Source organism: Theobroma cacao, chromosome 8, assembly GCF_000208745.1.
Source record: "Theobroma cacao cultivar B97-61/B2 chromosome 8, Criollo_cocoa_genome_V2, whole genome shotgun sequence".
Taxonomy (NCBI): domain Eukaryota; kingdom Viridiplantae; phylum Streptophyta; class Magnoliopsida; order Malvales; family Malvaceae; genus Theobroma; species Theobroma cacao.
The window spans coordinates 16,207,739-16,225,839 of NC_030857.1; the positions used below are offsets into that span (position 1 = coordinate 16,207,739).

General features: G+C 34.4%; 2 protein-coding genes across 2 annotated transcripts; both read right to left on the reverse strand.

Moving 5' to 3' along the window:
• On the reverse strand, nt 230–772 carry LOC18592669. The gene has a single exon (XM_018125533.1). The coding sequence runs from the start codon at nt 770–772 to the stop codon at nt 230–232; it is 543 nt and encodes a 180-aa protein (XP_017981022.1).
• LOC18592670 (protein S-acyltransferase 8) lies at nt 1,702–10,739 on the reverse strand. Its single transcript, XM_007019510.2, has 5 exons — nt 10,701–10,739; nt 6,074–6,259; nt 3,693–3,998; nt 3,344–3,577; nt 1,702–2,623 (listed from the first exon to the last, which is right to left on the reverse strand). Exons 1-5 carry the CDS (start codon nt 10,737–10,739, stop codon nt 2,120–2,122), a joined length of 1,269 nt encoding a protein of 422 aa, XP_007019572.2. The 3' UTR covers nt 1,702–2,119.

An 18,101-nucleotide genomic window follows, 5' to 3' on the forward strand; every position in this document is an offset into this window, starting at 1 on the left:
AGAATAATCTGGATGCAGCATTCAACTTGCAAACCTTTTAAAAATTAAGCTCATGCAAAATACTCTCTTTCTCAAGATTACAATTTGCAATATAAACCAAAGCAACAACAATAATGACACCCTTTCATTTCTGCTAATTCAAAACAAAACAATAAACCCACACGTTACTCTCTCTTCTTTTTTTTTTCCTTTATTCTGTTTTTATTTTGGCTGAGTATAGCCTCACCCCTTAGTTCACAAAAGATGTTATTTGAGATCCCATAGAAGAATAATACTGCAAAAATTTATTTCCATCGGAAACTTGGGGGGCTTGAACCTGGGCTGCAGCCAATGCCTTGATACATCTATCAGCTTCAGGGCCAATAACGCTAACATCATAGTTTGCGCTCATAGCATCTTCACTCAGCTCCGCAGATATCATTCCAAATGATCTAATGGCATATCTATAGACATCCTCGCAAGTTTTGAGAGCTTTCAGGCATCCTGGTGAAGATGGCTTCTTAGTCATTCCGGTGATCACATTGAGCGTAGTTTGAGCATTTGATGCTGCCAATTTCATGACAACATCTGTAAGCTGGTTCAGGTTCTTTGCAGCTGCAGCTTGGGGATTGGAAAGAGTTTTCAAGCAGAAATCTCGGTTCAAGATTGAGTCGCCGTTGCATACCTTTTTCGCTAATGCTGGAGAAGCTGCTACCATTGATGGTGAGGGAGAAAGGAGATAGACGGACAAGAAGATTGTTAAAAATGCAATGAAATGATTCTGAGGAGCCATTTTTATTTTTATGTTTTTGTTTTGTTGAAAGGGTTGGTGTTGCTAGGTTTTGCGTGGGATGAATGTTTTGCCTAGGTTTCTCATGGTCGCTTCTTTATACACGGTAGGAGAAAGCCTATCTTGGGAAAAGAAAAATGGAGTTGGAATGACAAACACAATCGTCCGTTTATTTATAGGCTCTTTACTATGAATGGCATGGCATCTTGTTTTTCTGCCACATATATATTTAGCATCTTTTGTTCCCCTTCAAAAGTAGGAATTAACATTGATGGTTAGGAGGATAGGTTGTTGAACTTGCTATTCTCCGTATCAAATATTTTGAGCTGGTTTTCTCCAAGTTGGAGAACAAATTAAACACAATGGAAGGTAGCTACTAGTAACAACCTGATCCAACCTTCTCAGATATTCTCCACTTACCGTTTCGCTGCAAAAGGTGCCTCCCTAGGTTGGAAACATTGGCTTTTGCTAGAGATATGGTGATGAGAAGAGGGGTGTTGTGTCGGAAGGGGATTTGTCGTTGGACAGGACCATTCCGACGTAAGAAGTCTGGTACAGAATGTAAAGAAGCCGCTTTGAGTCAATGTCTGTTCACGTTAGAGGTACATGCAAGAGTGTCGCGTTGTGATTTTCCCAGATATGAAAGCAACCTAGATGAACTTATCTGTCCGAATACAAGAGTGCTCCACTTTCTTGGTAGACTTTACAAATGGGCACTAGTTATGTTGACAACTGACATTTTCCTACTTGAACAAATCATATTTCGTTTTTTACAAAAAAACACACAACTTCAATTCCATCAGTCTTGTTGAATCCAGTCCATTTTATTTAATGGTAGGCCACCATATATTGTAATGACAAAAGAAAATAAACGAGACTCCGAAAATGGGATAAAAGGACTCAAATTGCAACTAATGTAAGTTGAATATAGATCATTGAAAGCTTCCTAAATTCTATAATTGTGTCTGGAGCAGTAAAATAATGTTTTACAACTGAAATAAAAACAAAACTAGGCATTCCACCCAACATTGCATATCATTCAACAATACTAAGAGAAAAGAAAGAATAAAAGGAAGACGCTATTCACTTATCTTCTCAAAACAATTACAGACGCATTCCTATCGACTGCTTTCCAAAAGAAAACTGAAAAAACAAAGTGCTAGAATTCCCAAAACGAAGAAGAAAAGAAATTGGTAATACAAGCTTTCATGCCTAAAAGGGGAGTAAATTTCACTCCCCGTTGGATCATTGTCATTCTCTAATCAATGAAACCTCCCCCTCCATACCAGGAAAACACTATTCAAGAGAATGCACATCACTCTTGCAATGGCAACTATACAAATTACCCCATCATTGGCGAGCTTCTTTTGGAGTGATATAGCTTCTGCTTTCGGTAACTGTGGAATTGGCGAGGACATCAGGCGCAATTTCCCAGCTACCACTTCTTCCCCAACTTGAATGTCTAGTGTCGGATCGAATTGTGGGAGCTCGATGATCAGAACCCAGAACAGAATCAACCTCCAAGGTGGTATGAGGAGGGCCATTGCTTCCTCTACTGCGAATGTCCTCGTCAATTTCCTCAATATTACGCCGCTGGGAGATCTTCAATAGATCTTCACCAATCTCTAGATCATCCTCGACCTTTGATCGTGGATCTCCACCTAGATCTTCTGCTTCTGCTTCCCGAGTACTGGGTAAAGTAGGCCTTGATACCTCCGCTTGAACCAAAGCCCGAAAATTGTTCTTTGAGGGCTTTATCTTTGTGCAAAATACTTCAAGAAAATTACTTGGACAACCCCGATTGTAAACATTGATTCTGTTGTCAGCCCTATATCGAAAATTTTCATAGGTAGTCTGGATGAAATGAAGGTACATTAGTTAACTCCGAAAAAACTCATGAATTAAACAAGAACGGATCTTTGTTCCATACTAAACAAAAACAACACAAACCATGCTCTTCTCCCCCCCCCCCCTCTCCTCTCCCAATATTTCCCAATGGCAAGACTTGAGGCCTAAAACTTCCTAATATATTTCATTGGTGGATTTTTCCATCTTTATTTACCAACTCTCACAAGGCACAAATTTGTACATCAAAGTAACAAAGGAAATGGAAGAGTTAATCTAGTGATATCAGAGTTGGAGAATGGGGTAAACACATCACCAAAACAGTAGACTTTTAGTAAAATGACAGCAAAAGCCATCTGTTTTAACATGGAGAACATGTTCGGTTGAGGTCCCACTCACCAGGGTTGAACAGCACATCTAACCACAACTTTTAGGAAAGGGAGTAAACGTCTTAGGAACCATGCTAAGTAAATTTGAGCCCACATAATCCTTTAGCCAACCTGCTACAAAGCACTAATCTTGCAATGTCTCGACAAAATTTGCCTCCCTTCATTGTTTTATTAGTTAACCAAGGGTATGAATCTCACACCTCAAACAAATAAGTTAAGAGGGTGGCAAAACGATATAAGATTTTGGGTTGATTTAATCATACTTAAATCAAGCTCTTTGTAATTTTCAATAATTGAGATCAAGCACAAATCACATACAGCAACCATGAAATTAACTGACCTGGTTTGTTCCTATGAGGTACAAGTGGAACCCAGTGAGCCCGCCTACAAACCAAAGCGAAATGAAACAATATACCATTAGTATGACAGATGGAGGAGATTCCTTCATTGCTTTCCAAACTGTTCCACGGTGATCATCCTTCAAAACCTTGATGTACAATGCTGACATGGAGAACACATAGATGCAGAGAAGAGTTGCCGAAGAAACAAACATAAAGAAGTACCGGTAATTGCGCTGCTCATGCACAAAGGGAGTCAGCGTCCTAACAAAACACTGCTCAAGAGAAACAAAAATAAAGCATCCAGAACAGTATCAATAAACAGGCATATCAGATGGATAAACAACATACTAGTCCAATGCATTGCCCCACCCAAGGGCAATGGTGATCAAAACGCTCCACACAGTTGTTGCAAATGGAACAGTGAGAGCAGCGGGGAGGGCGATAAAGCATGCAGGTGTCGCAATACTTCACCCTCACAGAAATTCCATTAACCATAACTTCCTTGGTTCGAGGGAACTGAAGGCTGGGTGTTTGCCTTCCCCCAATCTCTGCTGAAACAGAAGAATCATAGCGGAACTCCTCCTCTGGTGGATGTGAATTGCGAGGTATGATTCCTGGATCCCGGGCTGATGTGAGGAAAAGAAGAATCAACACCTATCAAAATAAACTGTGCTATTAAAATCAACAGCAACATAGACAACCCAAAAAAATAACAGAATAAAAAAGGTATACAACTTCAAAAATGCATTCACCAAAAAACATAACATGAAGAAATTAGAAGGGGCTATCCTGATATTATTTAGGTCAAATTATGTAAATTGTCCCTCTACTCGACCAAAGTGGTAGATTATCTAGTTCCTATACTTTCAAGATTGTTAATCTCAACCAAATTGTTAACACTGTTACCATTTCTTTGTTAAGTTACCGACATGGCATTCGACCAAGCTGATGCGGCATTGACCAATGATGACATGGCATTAACCAAGCTAATGTGCAATTTAAACAGGCTAGCATGCATTGACCAATGTTGACGTGACTATTGACTGTCAATATGTTAGAATTCCATTTTGCAAATGCCATTTCAGCATTTCTTTTTAGCTTAACAAAGCATCTTTCATGCTATCAGAAACAAGTGCAGATTTTCTCTTGCTCTCTTCATACTTGCTAGCAAGGGAATCGAATAAAATTCTAGTGCCAACACCAACAGCCAAATCAATAGTGTAGTAACCCCTGATACCTAGCAATCTCACAGAACACATTGAGTGTATCCAATAACCATCCCAATTCCATCTCTGCATTTACTTCATGTCTAACAGTGCAATAACAGATTCGGAAACATGGCTTGAGAAGAACAGGAAAAACAATACATTCCCTACTCCTGATGATTAAAGAAAAGGAAAATCTACTCCTGACCCTACAAATTCTTGCCATTTGATGATTAAAGATTAAACTGAATTAGTTGATAAACATTTAAAAAAAGCAACTTCTCCTATATCTTTCCACCAAAATTTCACATAACCAACCAAAGTTAAAAAGAATAACACTACCATGGTCTTAGTCAAAACCACACAACAACTGAGAATAGCACAAAAAAAAAAAAAGAAAAAGAAAAAGGGTAATGGGGTAAAATGGAGGCTTGGGTTAATATGTTTTTTTGGGGTGGGCGATCTTTTTGGAGGATTTTGGTGCAAGGAAGAAAGAGGGGAAAGGAGAAGGCCACCATCGCCAGTAGTAGTTTGGGACAGCATAGGGTCGAGGAAAAGAGGAGGAAGAAGAGAGGAAGAAAAAGAAAGGAAAAGAGGGAAGGTGAACCAATTAAAAGGAAGGGGAGAGCGTGAGGAAGACAAAATCGAGGTCAGCAGTGACAAAATCTAACAGTCTGTGACTAGATCTAAGGTTTTTTTTTTCAGAAAAAAAAAAGGGAAAAAAAGAGGGAAAAGAAAGGGTTTTAAGGAAAACTAAACCACCTAAAGGGTAAAGGAGGTTGAGAAGAGGAGGAAAAGCTTTTTTTAGTACCGGCATGAGACGATATGGATGGTGGCCGGATTCTATGTTTAAAGGGGGTGGCTGTTGGTGTAGTGAAAGAAAGAGACGAGAGAAAATGAGGGAAAAAAGGTTTTTATAAATGGTCAATGCCATGTCAGCCTGTTCAAACCACCATGTTAGCCTAGTCAATACCACATCAGCTTAGTCAAATGCCATGCCCTCAACTTAACAAAGTAATGTTAATAGTGTCAACAACTGGACTGAGATTAACAAATCTTGAAATTGCAAGGACTTTATTTATACGAACTATAGTAGAGGAACTAAATCCACCACTTTGGTAGAGTAAAGGGACTATTTACATACTTGACCTATTATTTAAGTTTTGGGAAGGCCAAACTTCCATGAGAACTGCATGGAAGGGTCCCACTATATGTTCCACCAAAAAATATTTCAAAATTCAGAAATCAGATACTTTATGAATTGGAACATACAAGTTTGTTTACTTTGAATGAAATTTAATTCCAATAAATGCCTATGAAAATTTCATACAGACAATTTATGACAAAGATAATTGTTAAGAAATTTCAACAATTAGAAATTGGCACTCAGTCTTATCCATAACTTGCAATTCTTAAAGTTCCTACATAACCGTTCAGCAAAGACATCCAGGGTGATCACAACAGCAGTAGTTCTAAACCCTAAAGAAAGAATTCAGGCAATAAGTAAGAGGTGAAGAGGCTTACATAGATGGTAAAGACAATTGCTACCACCAGAATTGCATATCCTGCGTTATAAGGAGAAAATGCATGCCGAAGATGCCTTGCAACAAATACACAAAAGATAATAACAGGAACAATGATCAGCAATAAGGTGACAAGCAGAGACCTAGCATCTGGCCCAAATATCAGCCTCCCACCAAGTACAAACTTCTGCAAAATGTCAATAGAAGAGAAATAAGATGCTGAATGAAATTCAAGGCATGATCTATCAGGAGTGGAGAAAGCAAATCATAAAATAAAGAACATCGGATGTGCTATCACATTTCCATATAACATAATGACAAACAATAACAAACTTCCAGTAAGACAACATTCTTTACATTTTTAACATGTTCACTAAAAAGTCCCCAGGCTATCCAATCACTTCTCAGAGACTCAGTCACACCCCACCTCTCACACCCTCACACTAAAACATAAGCAAAGGTAGGGTAACTCAATTGTTGATTTAGAGAAATCATCACTTCTTTACAACTCAATAATGTTACAACTGCATCATGCTGGCTCCCTCCACTTTATACGACAAACAAAAGTAACCATCAGCATCTCCGGGGTTCTCCATATGGAGGAAGCACAAACTGTTGCCTCATGAAAAGTATGTCTACACCCTTCAGGACAAAACTTCAAAAACCCTTAGGCACAGGGAAGTGAATAGTCTCCTTGAACAGATAAAAACAGTTGTAGACACTATTTTGAATCACATCAATTTTAGAGTTGCCATTCTCTATATTTGTCCAAAAATTGCACCCCATGTATTCAGTTGTGGTCCTAGTTAACCTACACCTATGCATCCTAAAGTCCTCTTCAAAGTTCTAACTTTAAATTAACCTCCATCTTAATTCTCATTTTCTAAAATAATATCATCTGCAAATAGCATGCACAAGAGATAATTTGAATATGCTTGGGAATTTATACATGACTAGCACAAGCGTGAGGATTTAAAGTATAACCCTGTTGTAAATATGTGGTAATAGGAAAACTTAGAATTATTATTTTACCAATTCAGCACTTGTAAACTGCTTCCCTCTTCATATCCTCAATAACATCAATATGCATCTAAGAAGAACTTCTTTATTGTAATATACACCACAAGATTAAAACTAATTAACAATCAAAATGGGTAAAAAATTAAGCATTACATCCAAGTTTTTATTTTTGCTTCAAAGTATAAGTTGAATAAATGCTTTAAACTTTTTCAATGTTGCTTACTAATTATAAATTTCATAAATTTCAAAAAGGAAATAACACCAAGAGCAGAGAGATTATACAGTGTGCAAATTCCCTCGAATAATAAATGCCATTTATATAGATCAACAGTTTGCTTCTACAGACCCACACAGGTAGGGCTCTTGAAAGAACCAAAAAAGGCTATAATCAAGAAAAATCCTATAACCTTCAACATGCACTCAGGGCAGTAGCAATCATATAATGGGTTCCTACTTCCCATACTTTATGGTCTTAGCTCTCTCTTATACAACTTTGAACCGGTCCTTTTGTGAACTATAGAAAAGGATTATAGGGCTACCGCAAGCCCTGTGACAATAGTTGAAATCTCCACGCACAAACAATATTAAAAAACTTTTTCAAAAGTTCAAAGCATAATTTCCTTTTGGAATAACATTCTCCTATGAAATAATCTGCTAATTATAAACTACCTCCATCCCATATATAATGTCCTCGTTTGACTTTTTTTGGTCAAAATTTTTCAGCTTTGACTGCATTTTATTTATAATTTATCATTTATTAAAATTTAAAAAAATATACGTTAAAAACTTTGAATAAAGTAGCTGTCAAACGTATATTTATTAAAAATTAATTTTTTAGAATATTTAATATAATGTAGGTCAAACTGAAAAATTTTTACCAAAAAAAGTCAAACCAGGCTAATATATATGGGAAGGATGGAGTATGTTTTTTTATTTAATCATTCATCTTTCGGGTTTGCAGATACCATGATATGATTAGATAAAACTCTCAAAGAATGTAGAAAAGGAAATCTTGCACCAAAAGGACTCTGAAAGGAACCACGTAGAGACTTTCAATCAACTAATAGTAAAAGACAGATCACGATGACTTACAGATATAACAGCAAGTCAAACAGCATCAAAGGCTTACAAGGAAATGGCCTATAGCTAAAGCTCATAATCCTGCACTAATAATGTATAATGTTTGTATGGCCCATCTTCTGGACAGCTTTACTACTCTAGAAAGCTAAAGCTGGACCGAAAAAAGGTCTGGAAGAAACAGTGTTAGCTTCAGTACTAAAAAAAAGTTTCTAAAATTATAAAAAAAAAAGAGTTTATACAGACCAAAAACTGAAGCTCCAACGATGCTTTTAAAAAATGCTACAATAGAAAGCTGATGGATGTATTTAAACAAAAATTCTGTATTTACAAAACATATATCAACTATTTCAAATAAAATTCATTGTGTTGTGCTTTTTAAAAAACTCTATCTCAGCAACACCTTTTACAACAACTGTAACTGAGCCAAACAAGCTCCTAATGGAATATTCTTTCTACAGCTGGAGAAGAAAGTAAATTAAAGCTCAAAATGAAAGGTTTGGAATTTAATTCTCAACAAATTCAAACTTTGGGAACTATCTGTGCTATATTCTATACACAAATTCCAAACAAAAACATCACTACTTATAAGAAAAAAATTTCTTCCTCCATTTCCACATGAACCAGAAAGCCAGAAAAACACAACAAGCAAACCTCATAGGCTCTTCAGTCCTATCTAAGTGAACATATAATGATAGTAACCCGGCAATCTCCCAATCAAATCAACTGTGAATATTAGAGAACTTATCCTCATTTATCATAACCTAAATCCTAAAATATCTCATAAGCGACTGCACTTAATGCCTTTTCCAACAACCTTGTGCCACCAGTAAGACCCCCACAATGCACTGACTGGAAATCTCGCTTGCATATGAAATAACTGTAACTAGCTTAAATGTGTTTTAGGAAAAAAAATGAAAAAGAATTACTTTATACTAATCCAATGGCTCAAAAAAGCTTTCAAGCACACATTAACATTTTCTTTTTCTTGCCAACACACCCAGCTCCTTGATCATATAATGATTAGATCTCTTAAATTTTCTAGAAATTCAATATATTGCTTCTATCTTTAGGGCCTCAAAGAACAATTACCACCTTATCAAGTTTCTGAGAGCCATGAGATATGTGAACCACTCAATAATATTGAATCCAATCTACAATATACTCTCATCATCACATTTACAACATCACTACATAGCATGACCAAGAACATGCTGCAAGAGTTTTTGTGCACTTCTCAAACACGGAAAGCACCAAACATTGGATCATTAACCACTTTGCATAATCCAGTTAGTAATTACATAGAATCCTGCATTGCCAACTCTCCTTCCTAAAATTTGCTTGCAATTTATAATCAGTGTTACTTTCTTCAACTTGCCAATTATTACCCTTTGAAATGCTCCCCATCCCGCCACCAGAAAGTAAAAAACTGATGAATGTCACATCCAAAAAAGCATGAATGCCACAAGAATCATATCAACCAATTTTTTTATTGTTATATTCCTTCAAAATCCTTTTCTTTCTTCTCTTTTTTTGGGGGTTGGGTGCCATGGGATTGAAAACTATTACCTGCCAGAAAATAAGGTCATTAATATCAAACATCTTCAACACAAACTATGACCACATTGTTCATCCTTCAATACAAACAATACTTTGCACTTATTTCTGTGCTAAACAATCCCTTTGATCCAGAGGTTGCCACACTAAAAAAGTAGAAAGAATATCCAGGCAATCAACCAACTCAGCAAAGCAATCGCTTCACTGTCATGGTTTGGAATATCAAAAAGGTCAACTAGAACAGAAGAGAATCCATCCCATTTAATCTTCCACAATTGCAAAGTTTGTAACATTATAATTATAATTATTTCAAAGAGGACATTTCTGTCAAAATATTGGAAGACGAGAATGAGTTAATAATGCCCACAACAATAACACTAGATTTCTTGTAACTGATACAAACATTAAATTTGATATTGCAGAAAAACCCACACATACTAAATAATTAACTAGTATATCAAGCATAGAATCGGCCTACTTTATTTGACATAAAACACTCCAATTCTACCTGAAAATAGTAAGGCTACACTCTGTAACTCTACTCAACGTTCCATATGACTCATTAACTGCCCTTTAAAACGGAAGCTTGTCCTACATTTGGTCATAATAGGAAATTGACAAAGCTTATTTTCCAACAATGCTTGATTAACCATAACCACAATTTGCCTTACTTCACCAATGCATATATAAATCAACAAACAGTACAAAAAAAAAAAAGCAAAAATGTTCATTATTTATTCCATGTTTTCCCCCAATTTCTCAGTACTATAGCACCAAAATTCACCCAGCAGAGTAAAATCCTAATTAGAACCCCAAACAATTAAAAACCCAAACCAAAAAACCCCATTAAACTAATTAAAACCCAACTCATTTTTCGACAAACCAAACAAATCTAAACAATACCCAGATACCAAAACCGAGCACTTAGTTATAAAAACCACGTAAAATTTTTTTTTAAAAAGTGACATACTTACATTACTTCCTTTCCAAACTTCGTAAACGCGCTTTTCCATGAGAGAAATTTCACCGCTCCTCTTTCCCTCTTGTGTGTGCTTTTATTCTACTACGCTGGAACTGAGTTGAAGATTTGAAACTTGTGCGGGAATATCATTTCATTTAAAAAAAATCGTAACACCTCCCTCTGCAAAATCCTTCCCCACCACACTGAACGCACTCAATCGAATGATGATTGAAGCGTAAATACCAGAGTTGGACCCGGGGTTTTTGGGTATTTAATATTTAGAGAAAAAAAAAGGAAATTATTGTACAAAGTAAGTGTGTGTTGGGTGATCTCAGCGATGGCGGTTCGCGTTCTGTCTGTGAGAGAAAAGGGATTTAGGCCTTCTTCTTTTTCTCTTTTTTTCTTTTTTTATTACACAAGTCTCACGTTACTGTATTATCTTTTTCAAACTCCTTAGTGAATTTGTTTTTTCCCTTTTTTTTTCTTTTTTCGGGTTTTGGAGAATTGCTCATTTGCCACCAGGTTAACCATGGATTACCTGGTGTCTCCACGTCAGCATCAATTTGTAGGTCTTGGCTGAGGTGGCATAATCAGATTGGTGCTGAAATTGACAATTAAAACCTGAATCACCCTTTTGTTTATTAACGGAATATAAATAAATAATCAAATAATTTAAATGAGATTTACTGCAAAGTTTTCTGGTTAGATTCTCCTCAGATACCCAGTCCTACGAATTTTAACGTGCCTTCCAGAAGCATTTGTTCTCCTAATAAAACCAATTTGGGTGACTCGACCTCTTCCGTATCATAAATCTCATATATCTTAAAATTTAAATTTAAAATTTTTAAATTAAAATCTTAAATTTTAATCGAATATCTACTTGATACACATTCATATTTGAAATATAATCAAATAAATTTTAAAATTTTTAACTGATTTTTGTACTCGTAACACACCATAAAAATGAAAAAGGGACACAATAATTATCTATAATACAAAATTAAAAAAACTAGTAATAGCTACCAGTTAGATGACTGATAACCATCTCTCACATATTATATTAATAGGACTTAAATGTTCTTAATAGATTGATGATGACCTTTCCTTCTATCGTATCTTGAGTATAAGTATTTTTTATCGTCCATTTGATTTTGATGTTTAATGAGATATAAGACAAGAAAAAGCTACGGAGGTTATGAAATTTTTAGATTTATGTTCAAATTTCATCGTACATGAATTTTTTTTTTCGTGGAAAGATATACATGAGTTTAATTTAATGTTATATTAATTTTATTTGATTTGTTTATTAAATGTAAAATTTGAAATAAATTAATTTTTAAGATTTTATATAACTTATTTGACCACTTGCAGGTGAGTGCAATGGATTCCATTATGCCAAATGGAAAAAGGGCAAAGTGATAAACGTTGACTTGTGTTTAATTAAAGCAATGGTGCAATTCATACGCAATTGTTTATATTGGAGTTTTTAATCATGTGCAGTGCACACCATTATTAACCACTTTGAAATTAATGTGTTAGTATATTATGGTTCAAGATCATTGAAACCATAATTGGAAAGGAAAAAAAAAAATACTTAAAGCCCTTTTTTTGAAATTACTAGGTTATGGTGAAAGAATTAAAAAATTTTAATATTTTTTGAAATTATATTTAGGTAAAAATCATCAAAAGAGCTTTCTGGATGCACGTTATAGTAAACATCAAAGAAATAACCAATATTTAGTTTGGTCTTTTTCATGAAAATAGATGATCTTTTTTAACCAAAGCTAAAATTGATATAAAAATAATTGTTCCTTTATATCTTAAATACAATTGTTTTGTTAACATATTGTATTAAATATTCCAATAACATTGTAGACTTATTGAAAAAAAAACCGACAACGCAATTATACATACTAGAAAAGACCCGTGTGCTGCGCTCGGGTAGTATAACTGTGTATCTTTATTTATATGGAACCGGTTCTTGATTGTTTCTCAATGGACCATCAATGGCAGAAGGAAACATCGATGAACCGAGCAAATCAGGAAAATAACATTGTTGAACCATGAATGGTATTTATGTACTCACGCACCACATTAATAACACTGACAGATATGTAAACTAATGATAACGGAGTACAATGTTAAGCTGTTAATGTGCATTAAATGTTAGAAATTATATAAAATTTTCGAACTTATAAGAGACTCGAGTTTCATAATCAGTAGAGACCTAAGCTACTAATGTGTGACACTAACAATAACAACATGAACATATACAGCTTCAAAAATGAAGAGTTTACATGTTTCGTTCCAAACAAACAAACAAACAAAAATCAACTCATTTATACTTGTCCAGTTATTTATCTACTCTCCGCAAGTAAAACTCAAATAAACAGAAAAGAGAAGCAGAGAAAACAACTCAGCAACGAAGAAAATTACACAAGCTGACCTTTGCAAACACACAAAGCAGCAAAAACACACAGCATCGGTGCACCCTATATTGCCCAACCTGCAGCCCGTTTTAAATGTTAAAGAAGAGCAATGAGCAAACTCATTTAAAGAGATTTTGAATGTTGTTAGTAATAAGTCAAAAAATAGCACAATGGACAATTGAATCCTATTGTTTTCACTTTTTACAATGCAAGTGGGTACAAATATTAGTGTTGATGGCATTAATATTAGTACAACAATAATCATATTGTATCCTATTGTTTTCACCTTTTAGAATTAATATTATCTAAGATCAACAATGTCAAAAGCTAGCACAATAAATGATATAGCTGTAATAGCAAACCTATTGCCTTAGTACTATTAATGCATATATAAAATAAACCTATTTCAATTAGACCAAAGAGAATATAGGCAGAGATACAAAAAATAAGCTGTAAAGAAGAAACCCAAAAACCGTAACAAAATTAGATTTTGAAATACGAGCTCAAAACTAAAGTTTTTCCAATTTTCATGACCTATAATCCACTATATGCCTCAGTTGATGCTTGTCACCGTTTAATTTTCTGTTTCCCTTCATTTGATTGAAATTTATATATTTAAGGCAAAGGCTAACGGTGTTCATGACCTATAATTGTCCAGGAAAAGGCTAAACTTATGCATGCTAGGTGGATAAACTTGCAGATTACCTTGTGAAAACTTAACCTTCTTTCCTCCTACAACTTTAATGATTTTTTGTATAACTTCATTACCATTAGTGTTAGATGAAGAAGCTTGTAACACAACAACCAAGGGAGGGGTTAATTGATTTTCAATAAAAAATTTCACCTTTCTTTGAAAAGTAGTTAAAGATCAAATCTTTAATAGCACATTTGATTCGTAGAATTTATAGAAATAGAATAAAATAACTATTATATGATAATAGAATGAAATGAGAATAGAATAGAATAGTTATTATGTAATTTGGTAAGATGAATGAAATATAGTATAAATAATTATTATGACTTATTACAATGTTTCGTTGGTAACAATAACTTTGGAATATGAAAGAAATAAAAAATAAAAAAATAAAAAATATCCTTTATTATATATATATATATATATAAAATAAAATAATTATTATATGATAATATAATAGAATAGTTATTATGTGAAAATAAAATGAAATGAGAATACAATAAGATAGTTATTATTTAGTTTGGTATGATGAATGGAATAGAGTATGAATAATTATTATGATTTATTGTAGTGTTTGGTTGGTAAAAATAATTTTGGAATAAATAAGGAGTAAATAATAAAATGATAAAATTACTTTTTATTATAATAAAATTTATTTTTTAAAAAACGAAAATACCCTTTATATAATTTAGTAAAATTTATACCAAGAGAAAAAATTTACTTAATTTTNTTTTTTAATATTTATTTTTATTTATTAAAATTTTAAAAATTTATTATTAAAATATTATAATGATTTTTTATTTTTTCTCTCTTTGCATTTTTTATTTTTATTTATACTTTCATTAAAAATTTAATATATTAATAACTTAATAAGGTAAACTTTAATATTTTAAAATATTGATATTTTAATAATAATTTAAACATTATTTATAAATTATTGAAAATATTAATAATTTTAAAATATTAAATTTTATAATTTATAAATAAATTTTGAACTTTTTATTTTCAATTTTTTTTCCTTTTCCTTTCTTATTTTCCATTGGCCGACCACCGAAAATGTGATCGGTGTAATGAAACATCAATCTAACGCACCATGTGGTCGGATCTGGCATTAAGGCGCCAGACTGACGCTTCCCACGGTTGGATCTGGCCATGGAGTGTTAGATCCGGCCATGGGGGTCTAGTCGAGAAGCATCATATCTAATGCTTTTTACGGCTAAATCAGGCCATGGATCTTAAATCTGACGACTCTTCAATCGGATCTTGCTAGAAAGCACTAGATCAACACTTTTTCGACCATATTTGATCATGAAACCACCGTTATTGTCGCCGTCTGTTGCTACCGTCATTATCTCCAGTGATAAGTGCAAGTTAGAGAGAGAATGAAAGAGGTAAAAATGTGAAAAGAGAAAGAACGAAAAAGGAAAATGAGAAGAAAAAGAAATATTTATATGTCTAAGGTTGTAATATTTTATAGTTATAAAGGGTATTTTAGTCTTATCAAATTTGAAAACTATTCCCCCAACCATGGAATAGCAAATACCAAGAAGAGCTTGGGTTTATTTAAGCTTGAGTTTTAACTATTTTTGAGGAATAGCTAATACTAAAGAATAGTTATTCCTTTAGCTAATTGCTTACTTTGTCACGACCCAAACCCGAGGGTCTATGACTCATGCACGAGCCTAGTAGGCAAGTCCACTAGACCCTAACAAGCCTTAGAGTTCAAAATCAAATAACACATAGCCAAGAGATTTCATATGTCATATTCATAAATAAAATTCAAGTTCAACATATTACACCATCCCTGGCACATAATTCACACAACTATCAGAAGGCCATTCATTGACCATTCAAGATAGGTTTGTACATTACAACCCAGAGTACATAATATTACATGGCACTCAGTGCCTACAATGACTAGAATATAGTACTTTCTAAACTTAAAATTTCAAGTGCGGAAGCTAATGTGGACCTGACCTAGTAAAATGCCAATATGGGAGACCTATTAAATGCCAAAATCGATCTACCAATAAAAGACCCTTGCCATGCTCTGTTCAGTGGCCTATTTATCTGCACATGGTACAAAATGAGTCAGTACTATAATACTCAGTGAGTGGTGCACATAATCAGAATTATATACATACATTAAACTTGTAATAAATGTTGCACTCCTAGTGCATCGACATAATCTAGTAAACATCTCCAAGTATAAGGCTTATCATTATCCCTAAGTCTCTAATATGGGGCATATCATCATCCTAACTTCTCCAAAGATCATCACACATCACACCAAATCAACGAGTGATCCTCCCTTGAACATAGTCAAACAACTCACGATGGCCAATCGACAAAAAAACAAATTAAGCACAAGGCAAAGCCACTAGCGGAGAACAAATCACGTGCATGCCGAAACAACGAGGGAGAATTAAATCACCCCCAACTCCAAAGCAACTAGCAAAGAGTCATATCATTAGCCGAAGTAATCTCCTAACTGTCAGCATCACCCACAATAATATCCCGTCGATGGCATCGCCCGAAGTAATATCCTTATCAGAGCAAAGGATTGTAACCCAATCCCTGGGAACTCTTGCATGTGAACAGTGGGTGAAGCATGACTCTCCACCTAGGGGCTTATAGAGGAAAGGGCTACCTAAAGAGGTGGAGCCGCCCCTAGTGACAAACTTGGTATCAAAGCCCTAGGTTTAGCCAAGTCCTAGGAATTCTGGTGTCAGTAAGCGGAGTTATCGGAGTTAGTGTAGAGTCTTGTTTATGATTTGTGACTACAGCACAAGTCATATATAGGAGGCTATATAAACTCCTATTCCTAGTAACCTACCCTTTTTACTAATGTCATATAAAGGTGATAAATAACGTCGTTGTTCGAGTTTGAGATGCCACCTGAGACACGAGCTGTTGTTGAAAAGATTTTAAAGCAAATGCTCTTAATGAACGGTTACTATAATGACGTATCCCTCTGACTAAGGATGAAGGAAAGTGGAGTTAGACTAATAGGTCCGCAATAACTTACTCATTTGGTGGAGCTATAACTTGATCCCATGATTGTCAATGGGAAGAAAATCAGATAATTATGGATTGTATTTGAGATCGATACAAAGGAGCACGTGTGATAATAGTAATAAGGGGCGTAATTTGACTGGAATGAATAGTGATTATTATAATTCGCTTGAGGGTTATAAATATAAGCATTAAGGGAGGTGTAAATTGATACTCATGTGCATGGAGGTAAGAGCACCGTGTTAATTAAGTTTGCTCTACCCATATATAAATGGTGTTGGGCTTCCGAAATATTTTATATGCGAATATGTGTTGAATATGTGTACAGCAGCTTAGAGGTAGCTGGTTTTGATTTCAATTAAGTGACTATGAGATCCCAAGAATTGATTTGACCTATTAAATTATAGTTAAAAAATGCATGAATTAGCTCAAGGGTGAAAATCAGTGACTATTATAATTGATGTGTGGTCAAGAAGTAAAAGGCTAGTAAACAAATATGCTCGAAGGATGAGCTTGAATTTTGCTATGCTTAGCGTGAAGCCAAAGGATTAAAGGACTAGCTTTGGATTTGGTAGCTTGAAGTTAAATGTTTAGAAATGTCGAATCAAGTCTAAATGCCATACGGAGTTCTATATTTGAGTTTCATATACGAATTGCTTTAAAGGTCAATTTAAAAATTTGTTTGGTTTAATATGCAAACCATAGTGTAAATGATCAGTCTTGAATGTGATCTCCCTAGAGGTAAGGGATTTAGAAAATACCGATTTTTGGATATGCTCTAAGGGGGAGCTTCTGCATCCTAAGTTTAAGAAATTTTGATTTTTATGACCGCAAAGGTGAGATGCAATAATTAAGTAAATTATTCACTTTATAAATGTGATTGGTTAAGGATCGATGAGTAAAGTCAAGATCTTAACATTAAGCGATATACAATTTAATATTTATGAATTAGGAGTTATTTGGAGACAATTGCTTAAGCAAATTTGCACTAAATGCTATGGTAAAGGAATAGGATTGTTAGTAGTGAAATATGCCTAAGGGACGATTTTGGCATACCACAAAAAGGGTGAAATAAATATGTTGAAATTAATGTTCTGATAGCGTATGTATGATAGAAAGTTAGTTTTACAAATTGTAGTTTTCATGATCATGAAATATGTAAAGGTTATCAATATGTGGACACACCCTTGGAGTTGTAATTTAAGAGTTTGGAGAATTGTTTTGATAAAGTAAATTTCCAACGGCTGCAACGCCATAATGCTGACCTCTCAGCGCC